The following is a 14,270-nucleotide window of genomic DNA, read 5'->3' on the forward strand; positions in this document are numbered from 1 at the left end:
GTTGACCAGGTAGGTACCGGAGTTCGACATATGATAATCATGCACCGGTTTGATGCCAGGCGAAATATATGTCTAAGCATATGAGTAAACTAATGCAACACGACCACACAACCATACAACCACAAGCCCTCAACGGGAGGAAAACGTGATAAGCGAACAACCTTTTCCCCGGCTTAAAAATGAACCGCACCGCAAGCTCGCCTTTCTAACTCCGTGAGATGCAACGTCAAGCCCCGATGATGCTCCCGCGACGACCAAAACAAATTGGATGGATGGAATATGTACAGGTAGATCGATAGGTAAGTAGTCCGTTTATGTGACCTCGTCACTCGGTTCTTGCTTTCTTGTTCCGGCCGCGCTTGGCAAGGAACTTTTCACGGCCGCCGACACTTTCCCAGTATTGGTGGAGAGCTTCTGGCGCGATCTTCCTCAGCTTGGGTTCGGCCTCTACTGAGGTTTCGCCACGAGTGGGAGGATGGCCGACCCATTGGACTTCGAATTCGAAACCACCTCTCGTCTTCTTCTCGTGGCCAAGAATTTTGAAGACATGGTAAGTCTCCGGTGGCGCATTCTTAGGCTTGATGAAAAGCGCATTGATGCGACCACCTTGCGCCTTCCAGTAGGTGTATAACGTCTCTCCGGCGCCTCGCTGTATCTCCTCTTCCAACTCCCACGTCGCCTCGTCCTCCTCCTCCCCAGCCCAGTGGACGAGAAGTTCGACCTTTCCGCTGCCATCTGAGGCCATCCGGTGTTCGAGGAGGGAATAAACCTCGTGTTCCTCGCGTTCGTCGACCTCGGTCCGTTCCTTTTCCGCATCATCTAATTGAGTCGCCTTCGCTGTGCCTTTCTCGTTACCCGCGTCATGGATCTTATCGACGGACCTGGATTCATCTTTGGATTCTTTGGCGGGGTCATTGGAAGTTGTACTGATATTGTTATCGGTAGAGGATTCTGCTCGCCAGATATCATGAGTCAGCCGCCTGGTAATACGTACGGTATCATCGGGAGAAGGAGATGCTTACCAGGCAGCCCCATATCAGCTACTGGAACGAGTGAGCTTTTGGTGTATTCCTCTTCGTGCTGACGTTGTAACCGTGTTGCTTGCGTCTCTCGTGAGCGAGTGTTGTTTTCGGATGCGTTGGCGCGAGACCCATCAACGGTATCGTCCTTTCGTACTCCCAGAGAGCGACTCCGACGCTCTGTTCCGCACGTAAGCTACGGTCATCACAAAGAAAAAGGAAAGGAACCCTATAGAATTTTCAACATACTATTAGGCTTTCCTATCGAAGATGGCCGAGCCTTGATACTAGAGCTCGGTGCCTCGGAAGAGATGCGCGATCTGGTTCGTAGGTTAGAAGGTGTCTTCTGAACCGGTTCATCTGTTTGTGCAAGTTAGTCGACGTATATCGGCATATAACTATCTAAAAAACAAAACAAAACATAATAAAATAAAACAAAAGCAGGTATAGAGCTTTGAATATCCTCATACCGTCGTCTATTTCGTCATAAGGGTCGCCCTTAGCTTTGCGCTTCATGCCGCGCGACTCTTTGTCGCCGTTTACGGATCCGGGCGCGGGCGACTTAGCAAACATGTTGAGGATTGCGGGCATCATAGAGCAGGAGGAATAGAAGAAGTATAATCAATTGATTTGATGGACAAGGTATGTATTACGGAAAATGGGGATGGGTATCGCCCAAAGCTGGTGATGCCTGCGATGCCTGCGATGCCTGCGATACCTATGGTGACGTTGGTGAAGTCGGTGATGCTTCAGAGGGAAAGCTTGGGAAGCTTTCTGGCTCTGAGATAATCAGCACTGACTTTAGCATGTACGTATGTATGTACCTAGTAGAAGTGGCGCGGCAAGGGTGGAACCGCGACTTTTTGTTGTCCAATGCTAGAATGACGAAAAGAAATACCAAGACTGATCTGTACTTTGGTATCCTCTACCTTTTCATGGCTTGGCTTTACCACCTATTGACAAAGTATTTCTTACCATGTGTCAGGCCTCCAAGCTACCGGCCCTACCCCGGCAAGGGAGTTCTGGAGCAGCTCCAGAGTTATGTATCAGGTACATATTCACCTACCTACTTCCAGTTGAGTACCTACCTACCTACATACTACCTTGTAGGTGGCCAGTGCTTTAGCTGTTCTATTTCAATCTATAACCAACCTCGCACTTGAAGTCCGCTATAGTTGAATTGATTTCACTTATGATCAGTACCACCACCACTACCACCACCCCCTGAGACCTTCTCCTTTCGCCGTTTATCTGACCGAACTTAACTCACAATCCCAATCATCTCGATGGTATAAGGGCCAAAATATCAATTCTTGATTACGTGAGATATCAGTTTGTTTCAGCTCATCAAGGTCAATCAAGGTGTTCGCGCAACATTGAAAAATGACTCCGGCACGACGAGGCGTAGCACCTGTGAAACCGTAAGCGTGCCTAAGTCCCCAAATTGGAATTCTACCTTCCGGCAAATCAGATCCATCTGTGGTTAACGGGTGAGATCGAGACATAATCGTAGGTCTTGGTACCTTGGGAAAAGGCCTTTGGTGACGGCATTGCTCGCTATGCCGTTGGTAATTTCATGTGACCGACAGGGGGAGGAGCGGCTATGTAATATCCATGACGATTGGCATTAAAAAAAGAAAATAATAAAAACCAAAAGGAGCCCTAGCCACTCGATCCTTTCCTCCTTACATTCACATTTCAGTGGCGCAAAATCATTCGAGCTATATCTCCATCACAGAATAAACGCATGTCTTGAACTTCTGCCATGGCGACAAGCCCTGACTGGTTATGTGGTTGATCAATTGCCAATCAATAGATCTCGAAGAGTTCGTGAAAGATGTGCCCCCTTACGCGATCCTGTCCCACACCTGGGGCAATAAGGAGGTGACCTTCACCGACATGAGCAATCGAGATAGAGCATCCAAAGAGGAAGGTTACCAAAAGATCAAGGCTACTTGCAGAGTCGCATTGGAACACGATCTCAAGTATGCTTGGGTGGATACGTGTTGTATCGATAAGTCCAGCAGCGCCGAGCTGTCGGAAGCTATCAATTCCATGTTCGCATGGTATAAGAATGCTACCGTCTGTTTTGTCTGGCTGTGCGACTTTACCTGCTTCTCGGACGAGACGCTGGCCGAGGCCATAACGTCATTCGAATCTCGGGAGGCCCTGGATGCGAAGGGGGGAGGATTCTACGGAGATCCTCCTCAACAGACGGTCGCAGAGATCGACTTGCGAAATAGAGTCAAGAAGGGCCTCGGCAACTGTAAATGGTTCTCCCGCGGCTGGACGTTGCAAGAGCTGATTGCGCCGAGTCGAATTAACTTTTACGACAAAGAATGGAATTACTTTGGTTCGAAGCTTGAGCTGGCTCCTGTTCTCTCGTGGATTACCGGCGTCGACACGGGCGTCCTAAGAGGTAGGCCTCTCGACGAAGTCTTAGTTGGCCGTCGCATGTCCTGGGCATCAACCCGTACGACGACAAGGGTAGAGGATATTGCGTATTGCCTGCTTGGCATCTTTGATATCAACATGCCACTGCTATACGGCGAAGGCAAGAAAGCCTTCATCCGGCTGCAAGAAGAAATTATCAGGTCCAGTCATGACCTTTCAATATTTGCCTGGAAGGCCGATGTGAGTGACCTGCGTCGTTTCCGCGGGTTGATGGCCAACTCCCCAGCCGAGTTCAAGGGTTGCCAGAGACTTGTGAAGCCGTCGTTCGAGTGGAATAATGGGGGTGAGTATGGACTCACCAGTCGTGGTCTACGCACGGATGGCTTGGTTAGGATTGGCCGAGGAGAAGCGGGTCAGGCGGGCAGCTATTTCATGTCGCTAGGCTGCGTCGACGAACGCCAGAAGAAGCTTGTCTTAGCCATCTCGCTGCGGCAATACGGCCCCGGCCTCTTTGCTAGGAGGAAGCCTTGGCCTATGATCACAGTCTTCGACTTGAACGTATACTCGGCAGCAAAGCTCGCTCATCCGCAATATATATGTTGCAAGGATAGCCCTTCTCTGGAAAATACAGTGATGAACAGCCGCATCAATGCGATCCAGATTAAGTTCACGGATTCTATCTTCGACGTCGACAGTGTCACAGCTTTTCCGCAAGCTGACTGGGACTTGAGGAATTCCATATTACTTAGCTTTCAGCGCCCGTATTATTGGGGCTTGTGGAAAGTAAAGGTCAGAGATAGCGATGATGGCATCAGCATTGTCTGCGTACGGTCATCCGGGTGGCTTCTCTACGGGATCTTCGCCTCAAATCAGATCCCTTCTACTCTCACTCGAGATGACCTCCTTCCATCGCATGTCGAAGATATCTTACAGCGATTACCTGACCGGACGACGACAGAATGTTCAGGGTTTATTCACACGGTCAAAGATGTCCATCTTGACCTCGGGGAGACAGGCATAGAGATTCCGGCCACGCTGCTTCAAGTAAACAGCGTCGAGAGCAAGCATTCGAAGCAAGGTCGCTCTAGGATAAAACTCGTGCAAAGCTTCTTCAAGAAGAGTAAATCAATGTAAGTTAACCCTATCGAATGTTATATTTTGGGATGAATTTTGGAGGATTAGTCTATAAATGTATAAATGCCACTGTACATATTACTCTACCTATATGGGCATGAACTGTAAGAAACATCCACCCATCGAAAGTATAATAGATCAGATATAAGGTTATGCTTTCGCAGCATTTTAAACTCAATACCCACTGCACCCTGTACCTAGGTACGTACCTAGGTGGTTAACCAAATAAACCTACCTAATGTATATAATTAGGAATGGTACCTGACGTACTAAGTACCCAGCGACGCAAACTTGCGAACCAATAAGAATGTGCGATGCCTGCCTGTACGCGGGGGAGGGGTAATTCCAGAGCCTAATATTTTTTTTTTCTTCCCTTCCCTTTTCTTTACATGAGTCAGACAGGGCCGATAACTTTTAGGCCTTTTAAATCCAACAAAATTCCAACACCAAAGTCGCATCTTCATGAACATCGGCCGGTGTTTACTCCATAGAACTATTATTGTTCGCGCGATCCGGTCCCTTCGACAACCACAATCGAGGGAAGCTCATTACACCCTCTCCAGTCCTAACAACCTCACTCGCGATACCCAGTTCAGCCCTCGTCTATCCGTCCTCCAGAGACGCGCCGTTGGTACTATGGCGCCCGCCAACGGAATAAATCACCTTCTTTCGAAGCTAGACAACCTGACTCTCGAATCTATCGCCGATAAATACCCTGCGACGTACCCCGAAGTCAACCCTTTCGATCTATATCGGGTACACATTGCCGAAGTCCTCGCTCCTATCACAAGTGTTGCGGCTGAGAATATCCGCCCTGTCCTCTCCTGGACAAATGCTCTCGACAAGGGAGACTTCATCTTACCTATCCCCGCCCTCCGGATAAAGGGCGCAAAGCCTGACGCGCTAGGAGCCGAATGGGCAGCCAAAGTATACGACAACCACTCTTGATTTAAGCACTGAGTGCAAGCGCAAGCTATCTATGCAATGTAGAAGATTAGCTAACCAGAAGTTCGAATAGTTCCCCGAAGATGATCCTCTCTTTGAGAAGCCAGTCGCCACCGGTTCCTTCCTCTCCTTCTTCGCCAAAGGCGGACCCCTTACTCAGTCGCTCATCCCCATGATCCGGGAGCTTGGCGCAGACTATGGCCGGAATCGCTTTCTTGGATTAAAAGACCCTAAGAACCCGGGTGCAGGCAAGAAGCGCATTGTTGTCGAATTCAGCTCTCCCAACATCGCCAAGCCATTCCACGCCGGACATCTCCGTTCTACCATCATCGGGAGCTTCTTAGCAAACCTATACGAGGGCGCCGGCTGGGATGTAGTCAGAATCAACTACCTCGGTGATTGGGGTAAACAATACGGTCTCCTAGCTCTAGCCTACGAGAGATACGGAGATGAGGACGCACTAAAAAAGGACCCGATCGATCACCTGTTCCGTCTCTATGTCCGCATAAACGCTGAGAAGGATGAAGAATTAGCTACAATCGAGGCGAAGAAGAAGGAAGGCCAAGACGTTACTGAACTCCTATCCAATAGTTTAGATGAGCAAGCCCGAGGGTACTTCAGGAAGATGACCGACCGGGACGAGAAGGCTCTGGCATTGTGGCAGCGCTTCAGGGATTTGAGTATCGTCCGCTACAAGGCTACATATGCGAGACTTAACATCAAATTTGACGAATACAGCGGTGAAAGTCAAGTTAGCGAGGAGGCTATGGAGAAGGTGGCCAAGGAGATGGCTGAGAAGGGCGTCACTCGAGAAGATCAGGGTGCCGTCCTCGTCGACTTCACCCAGCTTCTACCAGGCAAAGAAGGTAAGCGCCTTGGTAAGGCCGTCATCCGGAAAAGGGATGGTACAGCTTTATATCTCACTCGAGATATTGCCGAACTCCTAGGTCGCTACGAGAAATACAAGTTCGATCACATGATCTATGTTGTCGCAAGTCAGCAGGATCTCCATCTGCAGCAACTCTTCAAGATCATCGACCTACTGGGCTATAAGGACATCGCTGCTCGTTGCCAACATATCAACTTTGGATTGGTACAGGGCATGAGTACCCGGAAAGGCACCGTCAAGTTGTACGTCTCCTAATTCGCCACTTTGAAGACCAACCTGGCTAACGAAATTCGCAGCCTAGACGACATCCTTAGGGATTGCGCCGATCATATGCATGAAGTCATGCGGAAGAATGATGCCAAATATTCTCAGGTGGAAGATCCAGAGGGCACCGCTGATACCCTTGGCATCAGCAGTGTAATGACGCAGGATATGAGCGGCAAGAGGTTCGTATACAGACTCCTTGGGTGAAATGAGGACTGACATAGATGACGGCTAGGGGCAACAACTACACTTTTGATCTGGCAGTGATGACGTCGTTCGAAGGGGATACTGGCCCCTATTTGCAATACGCACACACCCGCTTATCATCCATCAGGCGCCGGGCCAATGTGACTGACGAGGAGTTGGCCAAAGCCGATTTGACCCTCCTTACCGAACCCCACGCTGTGAATGTCGTCCGTCTACTGGCCCAATGGCCTGATGTGGCCCAGAATACGCTGCGGACTCTCGAACCGACTACAGTCGTGACGTACCTTTTCAGGCTGACACATGTCATCAGCAGTAGCTACGACCAACTTCAGGTCGTGGGCAGTGAACCGGCTCTAAAGGCAGCCAGAATGGCACTTTACGATGCCGCCCAGATAGTTGTCGGGAACTGCATGCGCCTGCTTGGGTTGAGCCCGCTTCAGAGGTAAGTTTTCAACGCAACTGCTGAAAATGATGTTCTAACGTTCGCAGGATGTGAATGAAGGCAATTGCGCCGATCGGATGTTGTCATCCGACATACCTTCACTACAAAGCGTACTCGTGCCCGTATGCAACGGTCTATTAAACCGCATGGTGAGACCGTCAGATGTTCTGCCCAATACCTAGCAATGACGAATCTCTCGCATCTATTTACTACATCTATCGGGGAAAGTCCCGCTTATCTGCCCCCTATTCATGCACCGTATACAGGCGCAGCCCGATGTCCTAGATATCGGTACTATTGTTAATTTCCTCTCAATCAATACGGTGGGATCATAGCTAAAGACGGAAAGCCATGAATTGAGACGCCTGGAGATAACTGCGCTTAGGATGTTCTGGGATACCCATAACCCTATGGTATTGGCATTGCGCACGTCCTGCTTATACCAGAATGAATAAAACACAATAGCACTGCTAATTATCATTTACCATCGTAATGCCTATTCCATCTTTGTTTCGCTAACAAGTTCTTTAGTCATATATTCCATACTATTGTGCCTATTCATATTAGTACTAGGTAGCTATTAGCTCCAGTACAAACATCCACAAGCAAGCAGGCGGCTATCGCGGCTAACAACGCGAGATCAGTATAAGCCTTAGCATATATGCTCTTAATATGGACATTATTAGCCTTTCAAAGACCCAAACGACTTCGTGACAAGCAAAAGGGTACTCGATGTTATACTTAGTCTCTAATCAATGAACACCGCTTCTTTTATGAGACTACTTAAAAAAATGAAATCAAAGCATGCCGCTATAGTTTAATCCCGAAAACAAGGTACCGGTTATCATCTGTGTAGGTTTCGTTTATCTTCCCATCTCTGAGTATTCGCAGCTCGCCCCAGGAGCTTCCTCCGTCAATCATATCAACATTTGTGCTTAGACAGGGAAGCGAAACGCAAGATCCTCACCAGAGAATTCTTCGCCCAATATCCAATTCGAAGAGCCGTGTTCCAGTTCGGGGTTTCCGCCTGTCTGGAAGCGACCTATCCACTGGTTGGATTTAACGAGAACCTGTCCTAGAACGAGAACTGCTACAGACGCTCCAATCTCTAAAGTTATCAGAATACCAAGGTGTCTAAGGATGGAGGCTCGGCCATTCTCGTGGATATCCACCGGAGTCGTGTATATGCCATAGGCATTCCCCAGGCTCAACATACTACTGGCGATCGCGATACAGGCTGCTCTTTTTGGTCGGTTCCAAGGCAGGCAGTTCAATAGCCAAGCCCATGCGATAGGTAAACAGAAGTAGGCGCACGGGAGGCATACATGAACCAGGAGGTGGAGGGAGCCAGCCGGCTTTCGTCCAGTGATGGCAGTAAGTGCAGTGAGTGAGGTAAAAAGAAAGGCAACACATTGAAATGTAAAGAGCCAATCACGTCGCCTTTCAGACTTGTACGCGCAATATCCGCCGGCATAGACTGCGACACAGCATAGCTGCCACTCTATTAGTTATCTTTATGTACATGAGGTATGTTTCCAAGGTCGGCTTACTGATGATATAGTCACAACCCAACCAGAAACTGCGTCGGGGGGCACAATTGGCGTGAGTAAAAGGTGTGCGTGATGGAGGTCGCTTAAGTACGGAATCGGAAACGAGATACAGAAGCATACCGAAGCCTAGCAATCGCATATCATTAGGTACCTAGGTAGAATCGTGGTATATCGGGGGTCTGAACTTACTAAGAGCCAAGTCTTGGGATCTATAATAGCTGATATCAGACCTCTGTAAGAGTTGTGCCAATTATTTTTTTGGTTCTCGTACTCAGTTGTGCGAGGCCATCGACATGATTGAGCTAGACGAACTACGACCACTCGACGCTCGGTCTCCGAAAGCTAGTCGGTTGACCGAGGGAGTTGAGGTAGCCATAAGCCAGTTAAAGCGGCTAAAAGAACAAACATTCCAGATATTCTCAGATAATATTCATAGCCTAGGCTAATCCTTCCCGATGCACCAATAGGGGCGAGATCGGATCCAGAATCGGGAAAGTCTGAACCAAGAGCATGGGCCACGATAGCACGAACAACTGGTCCTGCAATGACTAAAACGGCCATTTTCTTGCTTATTTCCCTGGGAGTGTACTAACAAGACAGGATATGCAAAAAGCCAGGCTAATTGAAGTCAGCATTATTCGAAGTTAGAGGTCTTCAACAAGTCAGGGGCACCAACGAAAAAGGCCGATTCGAATACACCTAATAATGCGCAACAGGCGCAAACATGACCGAGGGTATATTCATAACTTAGACGTATCTGAACTGCAGCCCAAAAGCATAGCATGACGCAAAGATAAGTTGCTGGTTTGTCGAGCATGCTCAGAATCAGGTTCGAGGGGACTTTGAAGGAATCAGCCCGGCGAAAAGCCAATTACTATGCTAGAGACTGACCTTGGGCTGCAAAATAGGCAATTTCTTTGACAAATGCAGCTAACTAAAGCCCGTGTAAGTCAAGTATAGTTAAATCAAGCCGTGTCTAGCTCCACATCTCACGGACCTTGAAATCCGCCTCAGTGAGCCCCAAGATTCTCTCAAAGTACGGCTGGCAGAGGAAGAAGAGTAGGCGATCAAGTTGAAGACAGCACCCTACAGAATTTAGCATCAGCGTGGGAAGCTGCATTTGCTTCTAGAGCGAGTTTGGTGGTAGAGGCTCACCCATAAGGAAGAGGAACGGTACAAAGGCTCCATCGAGACGTTGAGGAATAATTTTTTTCAAGGATTGGTCTTCATCGGAAAGCGTTGTATAACTGGGCGGCGGCGGCGACTCCTGATTTGACGGGGGGTTTGGCGGTGAAAGGACTGGCGGATGGACGGCTGGGATAGGGTGTACCTCACTAGGCACGTCAATAGGCACGCCAACACGTACGTCAGGGTTGAGGTCCTGAAGTTCGATACCATCCCTTTCTAGCCCATGTCCCACTCCATTGGCTGCTGGATGCAAAGTAGGCGGTGGCCAATTGGACATGGCAGGCGGTCGATACTATACCCAGTCAAAGCAAACGAGAGAAAGGATGCGGGATTGATGAGAAGATATCCTAAGATAACTACTCAGGTAGATGCTAGCGTAGCTTAACGAATGATGGTTGGTGAAATACGTCGATGTTGAATATTTTAGAAAGACAGAAGAGCCCTGGAGGAGGTGCTAGGTACCTAGGTAGTTACTTTTAATATTGCTAGCCAGATATAATGCTTCAATGTTTCCATTTTGATTGGTTGTTACACCCCTGTCCTTTCCTGTTTAGGATACATCGTACATATAGGTATGTTGGTAGAAGAATTCATGCCTACCTTCGTGTAACTACCCAGAACCTACATACATATTGATGTACCGAATATTTATGGATGTAGAGTACATGCATCAACGTATATGTACCTAGCTATGTGCTTAATCGACATGACTAACCCGTTTCTTACATACCTACTCCCCCCAACTTGCATGAATCAACTGTGTCCCCCACGTCGGCAGGTTGGATGAGAAAAGGGGGTTGGAAAAGTTCGAAAGTTCCCCAGCTCTGCGGCGCCACATCGCATTGGCCCACTGTTCCCCCGCCTAGAACTTCGACGTGCGGATATGCCAGGTCATGGGGGAAAAATAGCCTGGAGTCAACAACCAAGAACCCCACATCTCCACAGAGCTACACGATATATGGGGTAGCGTCCAGTAGCTATGTACTGCTAGGTAAGTAGAATTATCCTTTACCAGTGGGACGTCCCCGGTAGATTCCACGTAGTAGAGGGCTAGGTATGCAACTTTTCGTACCCCCGGGCGTCAATTTGCATTCCCCTAAATGGGAACACGAGAAAAAGATTCAAATTCGAATGTCAGAAATTCCCCACATAGAGCTATTCCTGTTTGATCGTGGGGGTTTCTCTTACTCTAATCCTAGAAAGCCATCGCCGAGTACCGCAATGCTCCATTCATAGGAGGCGCTCGAGATTCGAACAAATTTTAATAGCAAAACACCTCAGGGCCACATCAGCTCGGGTTCACCTTCGATGTAGGACTTTAGATTTTAGAACCGTTCTGGGGTCTTTACGGAAATCCACACAGGGACGGACACTTCATGGTTGGAAATACTCTGGAGCCAGCTGGCCAGGACCGGTGAGATCTAAACATGTATGAAAGTGGCGTAAATCCTTACAAGGATATCCAATTGACCGAGTTCGGTTGACGAATGTCCAAAGAGCTACTTAATATTACATAGTCAAAATTAGGGCTCCATCAGCTAGGGCAAGCTGCGAATAGCTACGATGTTTTTTGTTCATCTTAAGAATTACGATCTTTTTTCTGCCCCTTTTTGCCCCTTTTCGTCCCTTCATTTGTTTATCATCTCGGAAGTTCTGGGTTTGCCCAAAGCCACATTAATAGCTCAGGTTTGCCCCAACGTTCGTGTCCCATTGATCCAACTTCTGTCAGACTACGTACTCATTTGAACATGGCTTATGAAAGATACATTGCTCGTATGACGCTTCGCGGCACTGATGTTGACGACACATTTCCAGAACGACACACATTGGACTCGCCACCCGAACTTAGGTCTCAGCCTGATGCCCTTGATGAAGATGGACCTGTCTACAATACAACAAGACCGTTCCGAAGACGATCAAGACGTAGATCAGAGAGTATTGAAGGGTATGAGATGAGAGACCGTTACTGGGAGGCTATGGATATTATCGACCGAGACCTCAAGGGGGCAGCCAAAGCGCCAGCTGTTTGGGATTACGTCTATGACCCAGTTTGCCTACCTCCGTCTGGGGGAATCAAGACACCCGTCATCCATCGACTCGGAAATCTGCCAATCCGAAGAGCTTGGAGGCGTCGTAATAGTCGCGAGAGGCCCGATTTGGGTTCAACGCGAAATGTCGAAGCTGTCATGCTATATGAGAGAGGTATGATGCTTTCCCAACAGTCACAATGTACGCACTGCCAGCGAGGTCGGGGTATATCGCCAGGCTGCGTAGTTATGGAGCCGGGGGATGAAATTCAAGAGACAAGCGACAGCATTGGCGAACTTAGTTCGACGTGCAGTAACTGTCACTACGATGCGCGGGATAGCCAATGCGATGTGCGGATACCTTCCTCAGGGCCAAAACTACCTTCCAGGACACAGACTCCAAGCCAGATCAAAAAGTCATTCGCCTCGAACCCGGTACACCTAGAAGTGCTAGATCTAGTTGACAAGGCGTTGAAAGTGAGGAGCGGCGATGGGAAAGACGACGTGGTTGCCCGGGCGAAGCAGATAGAGACGGCAGCTCTGGAGATCGCGCAAGCAGCGCACGAGTGGGGACAGAGCATCAAGGAGAAGCATCAGCGGAACATAGACTCAACAGAACATACAAGTTAATATATCATTCTTACACACAGGACAGTTCGTACCATATGTGATTGTCCACTCGATGAAAGCGGATTTGTGAGACCTACACTTAACATATCTTAGGTACCACCGGAGCAGATGCATAGCGAGTTTCCCGTCGCCAGAACGAGTATACAATCATAGCGATGCCATTCCTGTATATACTAGAATATTTTGTCAACTGGGTAGTCATAAATTAAGACACGTTGTTTCTCGTACTAGGCAGTCTTGTGGCCTTGTCAGGGCTCCGCTACGCTGCATCTGGGACGGTGCGCCAATGCATTAGTTATTGTGGGTTATGTGTGTTTTATGGGTTTAGTCATGTATTGAGTTTCTATGTTCTGTTTCGTTTTTGCAGAGGAAGGTTCTTGAACCTGAAGACTAGGGCAGATAAAAAAAAATAAAAAAAGGAGGCTTCATGAGCCTCCTTTATATTATACCGCCAAGCCTTATCACCTAGGTAATTAACTGTGAAAGTATCCTGCTTTCCTTTACCATATACGGCTACGATGTAAACTTCTATCCCCATGATGGACTCTCTTTCTCGTACCCTCGGCCATGTTGCAATGGAGTTCTAATCTCGATCGGCCATGTCCATCTTCATTAATGTCGTCTGACAACCTGATATATGATGTGATAATCCCTTCAAACTATAGGATATGCCTTGATTTTCCCGGTTCTAACCAGTATACCTTATCTAAGATTCCCGCGTTCCCGAATGCGGCGGCTATGGCCTCTTTGCTTTGTGAAAAATGGTTCCACGACTCAAAGTGCAAAGGCACTAATATATCGGCCCCAATGTCGCGGAATAGCTTTGCGCCTTGCGTCCCATCCATCGTGATCAGCAATGGCTCGGCGCTGCCTGGAAGTACCACTGACGCAGCACCTAGATTGAACAAGGCTAATGATATGTGGAAGTTGTCTCTGATATGAGATAGTTCTTGAAGATAGACGGTATCGCCGGAGAAATAGATCGCGTTCGGTAATCCATTTGTCGTCCCAAAATCTGCCGTCGTAAGTACAAATCCTGTACACTCACCCCCTGGCAAATGTTGGCATGGTGTAGCTGTCACGTTGAAGAGTTTGCTTCCCACGTTTAGAGTGGTGTTCTCCCAGGGCCGAAGTCCTTGGATGCCAGGCCTAGGGCTCATTTTGGAGGCACCATCGACCGTAGTAAGGACACGCCGGCCGTCGAGTAGACGATCACGGCTTAGTATATCCAAATTATCGGGATGGTCTTCGTGGCTTAACAAGATGGCATCGACGGGCGGAAGCTGATCTAGGGATAAGGCCGGTTCATAATGGTTGGTGAGTGTAGCAATTCCAACGTCCCACTCAGTTCCTTCGGGAGAGAAATAAGGGTCGGTGAGGAAGATGACGCCATCAATTTCTATGATTGCTGTCGCAGTGCCGACATACGTGACGGAGACTCTGCTTTTGAAAGGTGAGTCAACCATATTGTTTAGTATTCGAGTTGTTGCGTTAGAAACTTTCAATCACTTGAATTTCCTGACTTTTTATTTACTCTACGTACATATTTCAAGATACTTATATTTATCTACCAACCTAAGG

General features: G+C 48.3%; 6 protein-coding genes across 6 annotated transcripts; 3 read left to right on the forward strand and 3 right to left on the reverse strand.

Annotated features, from left to right (window-relative positions):
• Window positions 1-202: 202 nt before the first annotated feature.
• Window positions 203-1,804, reverse strand: F4807DRAFT_358373 (uncharacterized protein). The gene is made up of 4 exons (XM_047995534.1): window positions 1,490-1,804; window positions 1,269-1,379; window positions 1,023-1,199; window positions 203-951 (listed from the first exon to the last, which is right to left on the reverse strand). Exons 1-4 carry the CDS (start codon window positions 1,611-1,613, stop codon window positions 326-328), a joined length of 1,038 nt encoding a protein of 345 aa, XP_047848710.1. The 5' UTR covers window positions 1,614-1,804; the 3' UTR covers window positions 203-325.
• A 404-nt stretch (window positions 1,805-2,208) lies between these two features.
• On the forward strand, window positions 2,209-4,783 carry F4807DRAFT_448522 (HET-domain-containing protein). The gene has a single exon (XM_047999939.1). The coding sequence runs from the start codon at window positions 2,808-2,810 to the stop codon at window positions 4,545-4,547; it is 1,740 nt and encodes a 579-aa protein (XP_047848711.1). The 5' UTR covers window positions 2,209-2,807; the 3' UTR covers window positions 4,548-4,783.
• Window positions 4,784-4,940: 157 nt separating this feature from the next.
• On the forward strand, window positions 4,941-7,422 carry F4807DRAFT_358456 (arginyl-tRNA synthetase). Its single transcript, XM_047995536.1, has 5 exons — window positions 4,941-5,474; window positions 5,566-6,623; window positions 6,678-6,827; window positions 6,881-7,294; window positions 7,342-7,422. The coding sequence occupies exons 1-5, from the start codon at window positions 5,010-5,012 to the stop codon at window positions 7,346-7,348; spliced, it is 2,094 nt and encodes a 697-aa protein (XP_047848712.1). The 5' UTR covers window positions 4,941-5,009; the 3' UTR covers window positions 7,349-7,422.
• A 1,806-nt stretch (window positions 7,423-9,228) lies between these two features.
• F4807DRAFT_358488 (uncharacterized protein) lies at window positions 9,229-10,465 on the reverse strand. The gene is made up of 5 exons (XM_047995537.1): window positions 10,000-10,465; window positions 9,842-9,930; window positions 9,736-9,778; window positions 9,521-9,684; window positions 9,229-9,462 (listed from the first exon to the last, which is right to left on the reverse strand). Exons 1-5 carry the CDS (start codon window positions 10,307-10,309, stop codon window positions 9,433-9,435), a joined length of 636 nt encoding a protein of 211 aa, XP_047848713.1. The 5' UTR covers window positions 10,310-10,465; the 3' UTR covers window positions 9,229-9,432.
• Window positions 10,466-11,624: 1,159 nt separating this feature from the next.
• On the forward strand, window positions 11,625-12,705 carry F4807DRAFT_358504 (uncharacterized protein). The gene has a single exon (XM_047995538.1). The coding sequence runs from the start codon at window positions 11,781-11,783 to the stop codon at window positions 12,687-12,689; it is 909 nt and encodes a 302-aa protein (XP_047848714.1). The 5' UTR covers window positions 11,625-11,780; the 3' UTR covers window positions 12,690-12,705.
• Window positions 12,706-13,214: 509 nt separating this feature from the next.
• On the reverse strand, window positions 13,215-14,162 carry F4807DRAFT_472458 (Metallo-hydrolase/oxidoreductase). Its single transcript, XM_048003016.1, has one exon. The coding sequence runs from the start codon at window positions 14,153-14,155 to the stop codon at window positions 13,349-13,351; it is 807 nt and encodes a 268-aa protein (XP_047848715.1). The 5' UTR covers window positions 14,156-14,162; the 3' UTR covers window positions 13,215-13,348.
• Window positions 14,163-14,270: the final 108 nt, after the last annotated feature.

The sequence above is a fragment of the Annulohypoxylon truncatum genome (assembly GCF_022578515.1).
Source record: "Annulohypoxylon truncatum strain CBS 140777 unplaced genomic scaffold F4807scaffold_64, whole genome shotgun sequence".
NCBI lineage: Eukaryota > Fungi > Ascomycota > Sordariomycetes > Xylariales > Hypoxylaceae > Annulohypoxylon > Annulohypoxylon truncatum.

Excerpts from the sequence above, each read along its gene's own strand:
- F4807DRAFT_472458 (XM_048003016.1), bottom strand. The coding sequence starts at position 14,155 with ATGGTTGACTCACCTTTCAAAAGCAGAGTCTCCGTCACGTATGTCGGC.
- F4807DRAFT_358488 (XM_047995537.1), bottom strand. The coding sequence starts at position 10,309 with ATGTCCAATTGGCCACCGCCTACTTTGCATCCAGCAGCCAATGGAGTG. Across the intron at positions 9,685-9,735 it reads TGCCTATTTTGCAGCCCAAG|TCCCCTCGAACCTGATTCTG; the intron begins GTCAGTCTCTAG and ends ATTCCTTCAAAG. Across the intron at positions 9,463-9,520 it reads TATTCGAATCGGCCTTTTTC|CCTGGCTTTTTGCATATCCT; the intron begins GTTGGTGCCCCT and ends GACTTCAATTAG.
- F4807DRAFT_358504 (XM_047995538.1), top strand. The coding sequence starts at position 11,781 with ATGGCTTATGAAAGATACATTGCTCGTATGACGCTTCGCGGCACTGAT.
- F4807DRAFT_448522 (XM_047999939.1), top strand. The coding sequence starts at position 2,808 with ATGTGGTTGATCAATTGCCAATCAATAGATCTCGAAGAGTTCGTGAAA.
- F4807DRAFT_358373 (XM_047995534.1), bottom strand. The coding sequence starts at position 1,613 with ATGATGCCCGCAATCCTCAACATGTTTGCTAAGTCGCCCGCGCCCGGA. Across the intron at positions 1,200-1,268 it reads TTCGATAGGAAAGCCTAATA|AGCGTCGGAGTCGCTCTCTG; the intron begins GTATGTTGAAAA and ends CGTGCGGAACAG. Across the intron at positions 952-1,022 it reads AGCTGATATGGGGCTGCCTG|AATCCTCTACCGATAACAAT; the intron begins GTAAGCATCTCC and ends TCTGGCGAGCAG.
- F4807DRAFT_358456 (XM_047995536.1), top strand. The coding sequence starts at position 5,010 with ATGAACATCGGCCGGTGTTTACTCCATAGAACTATTATTGTTCGCGCG. Across the intron at positions 5,475-5,565 it reads GAGCCGAATGGGCAGCCAAA|TTCCCCGAAGATGATCCTCT; the intron begins GTATACGACAAC and ends AAGTTCGAATAG. Across the intron at positions 6,828-6,880 it reads CAGGATATGAGCGGCAAGAG|GGGCAACAACTACACTTTTG; the intron begins GTTCGTATACAG and ends GATGACGGCTAG.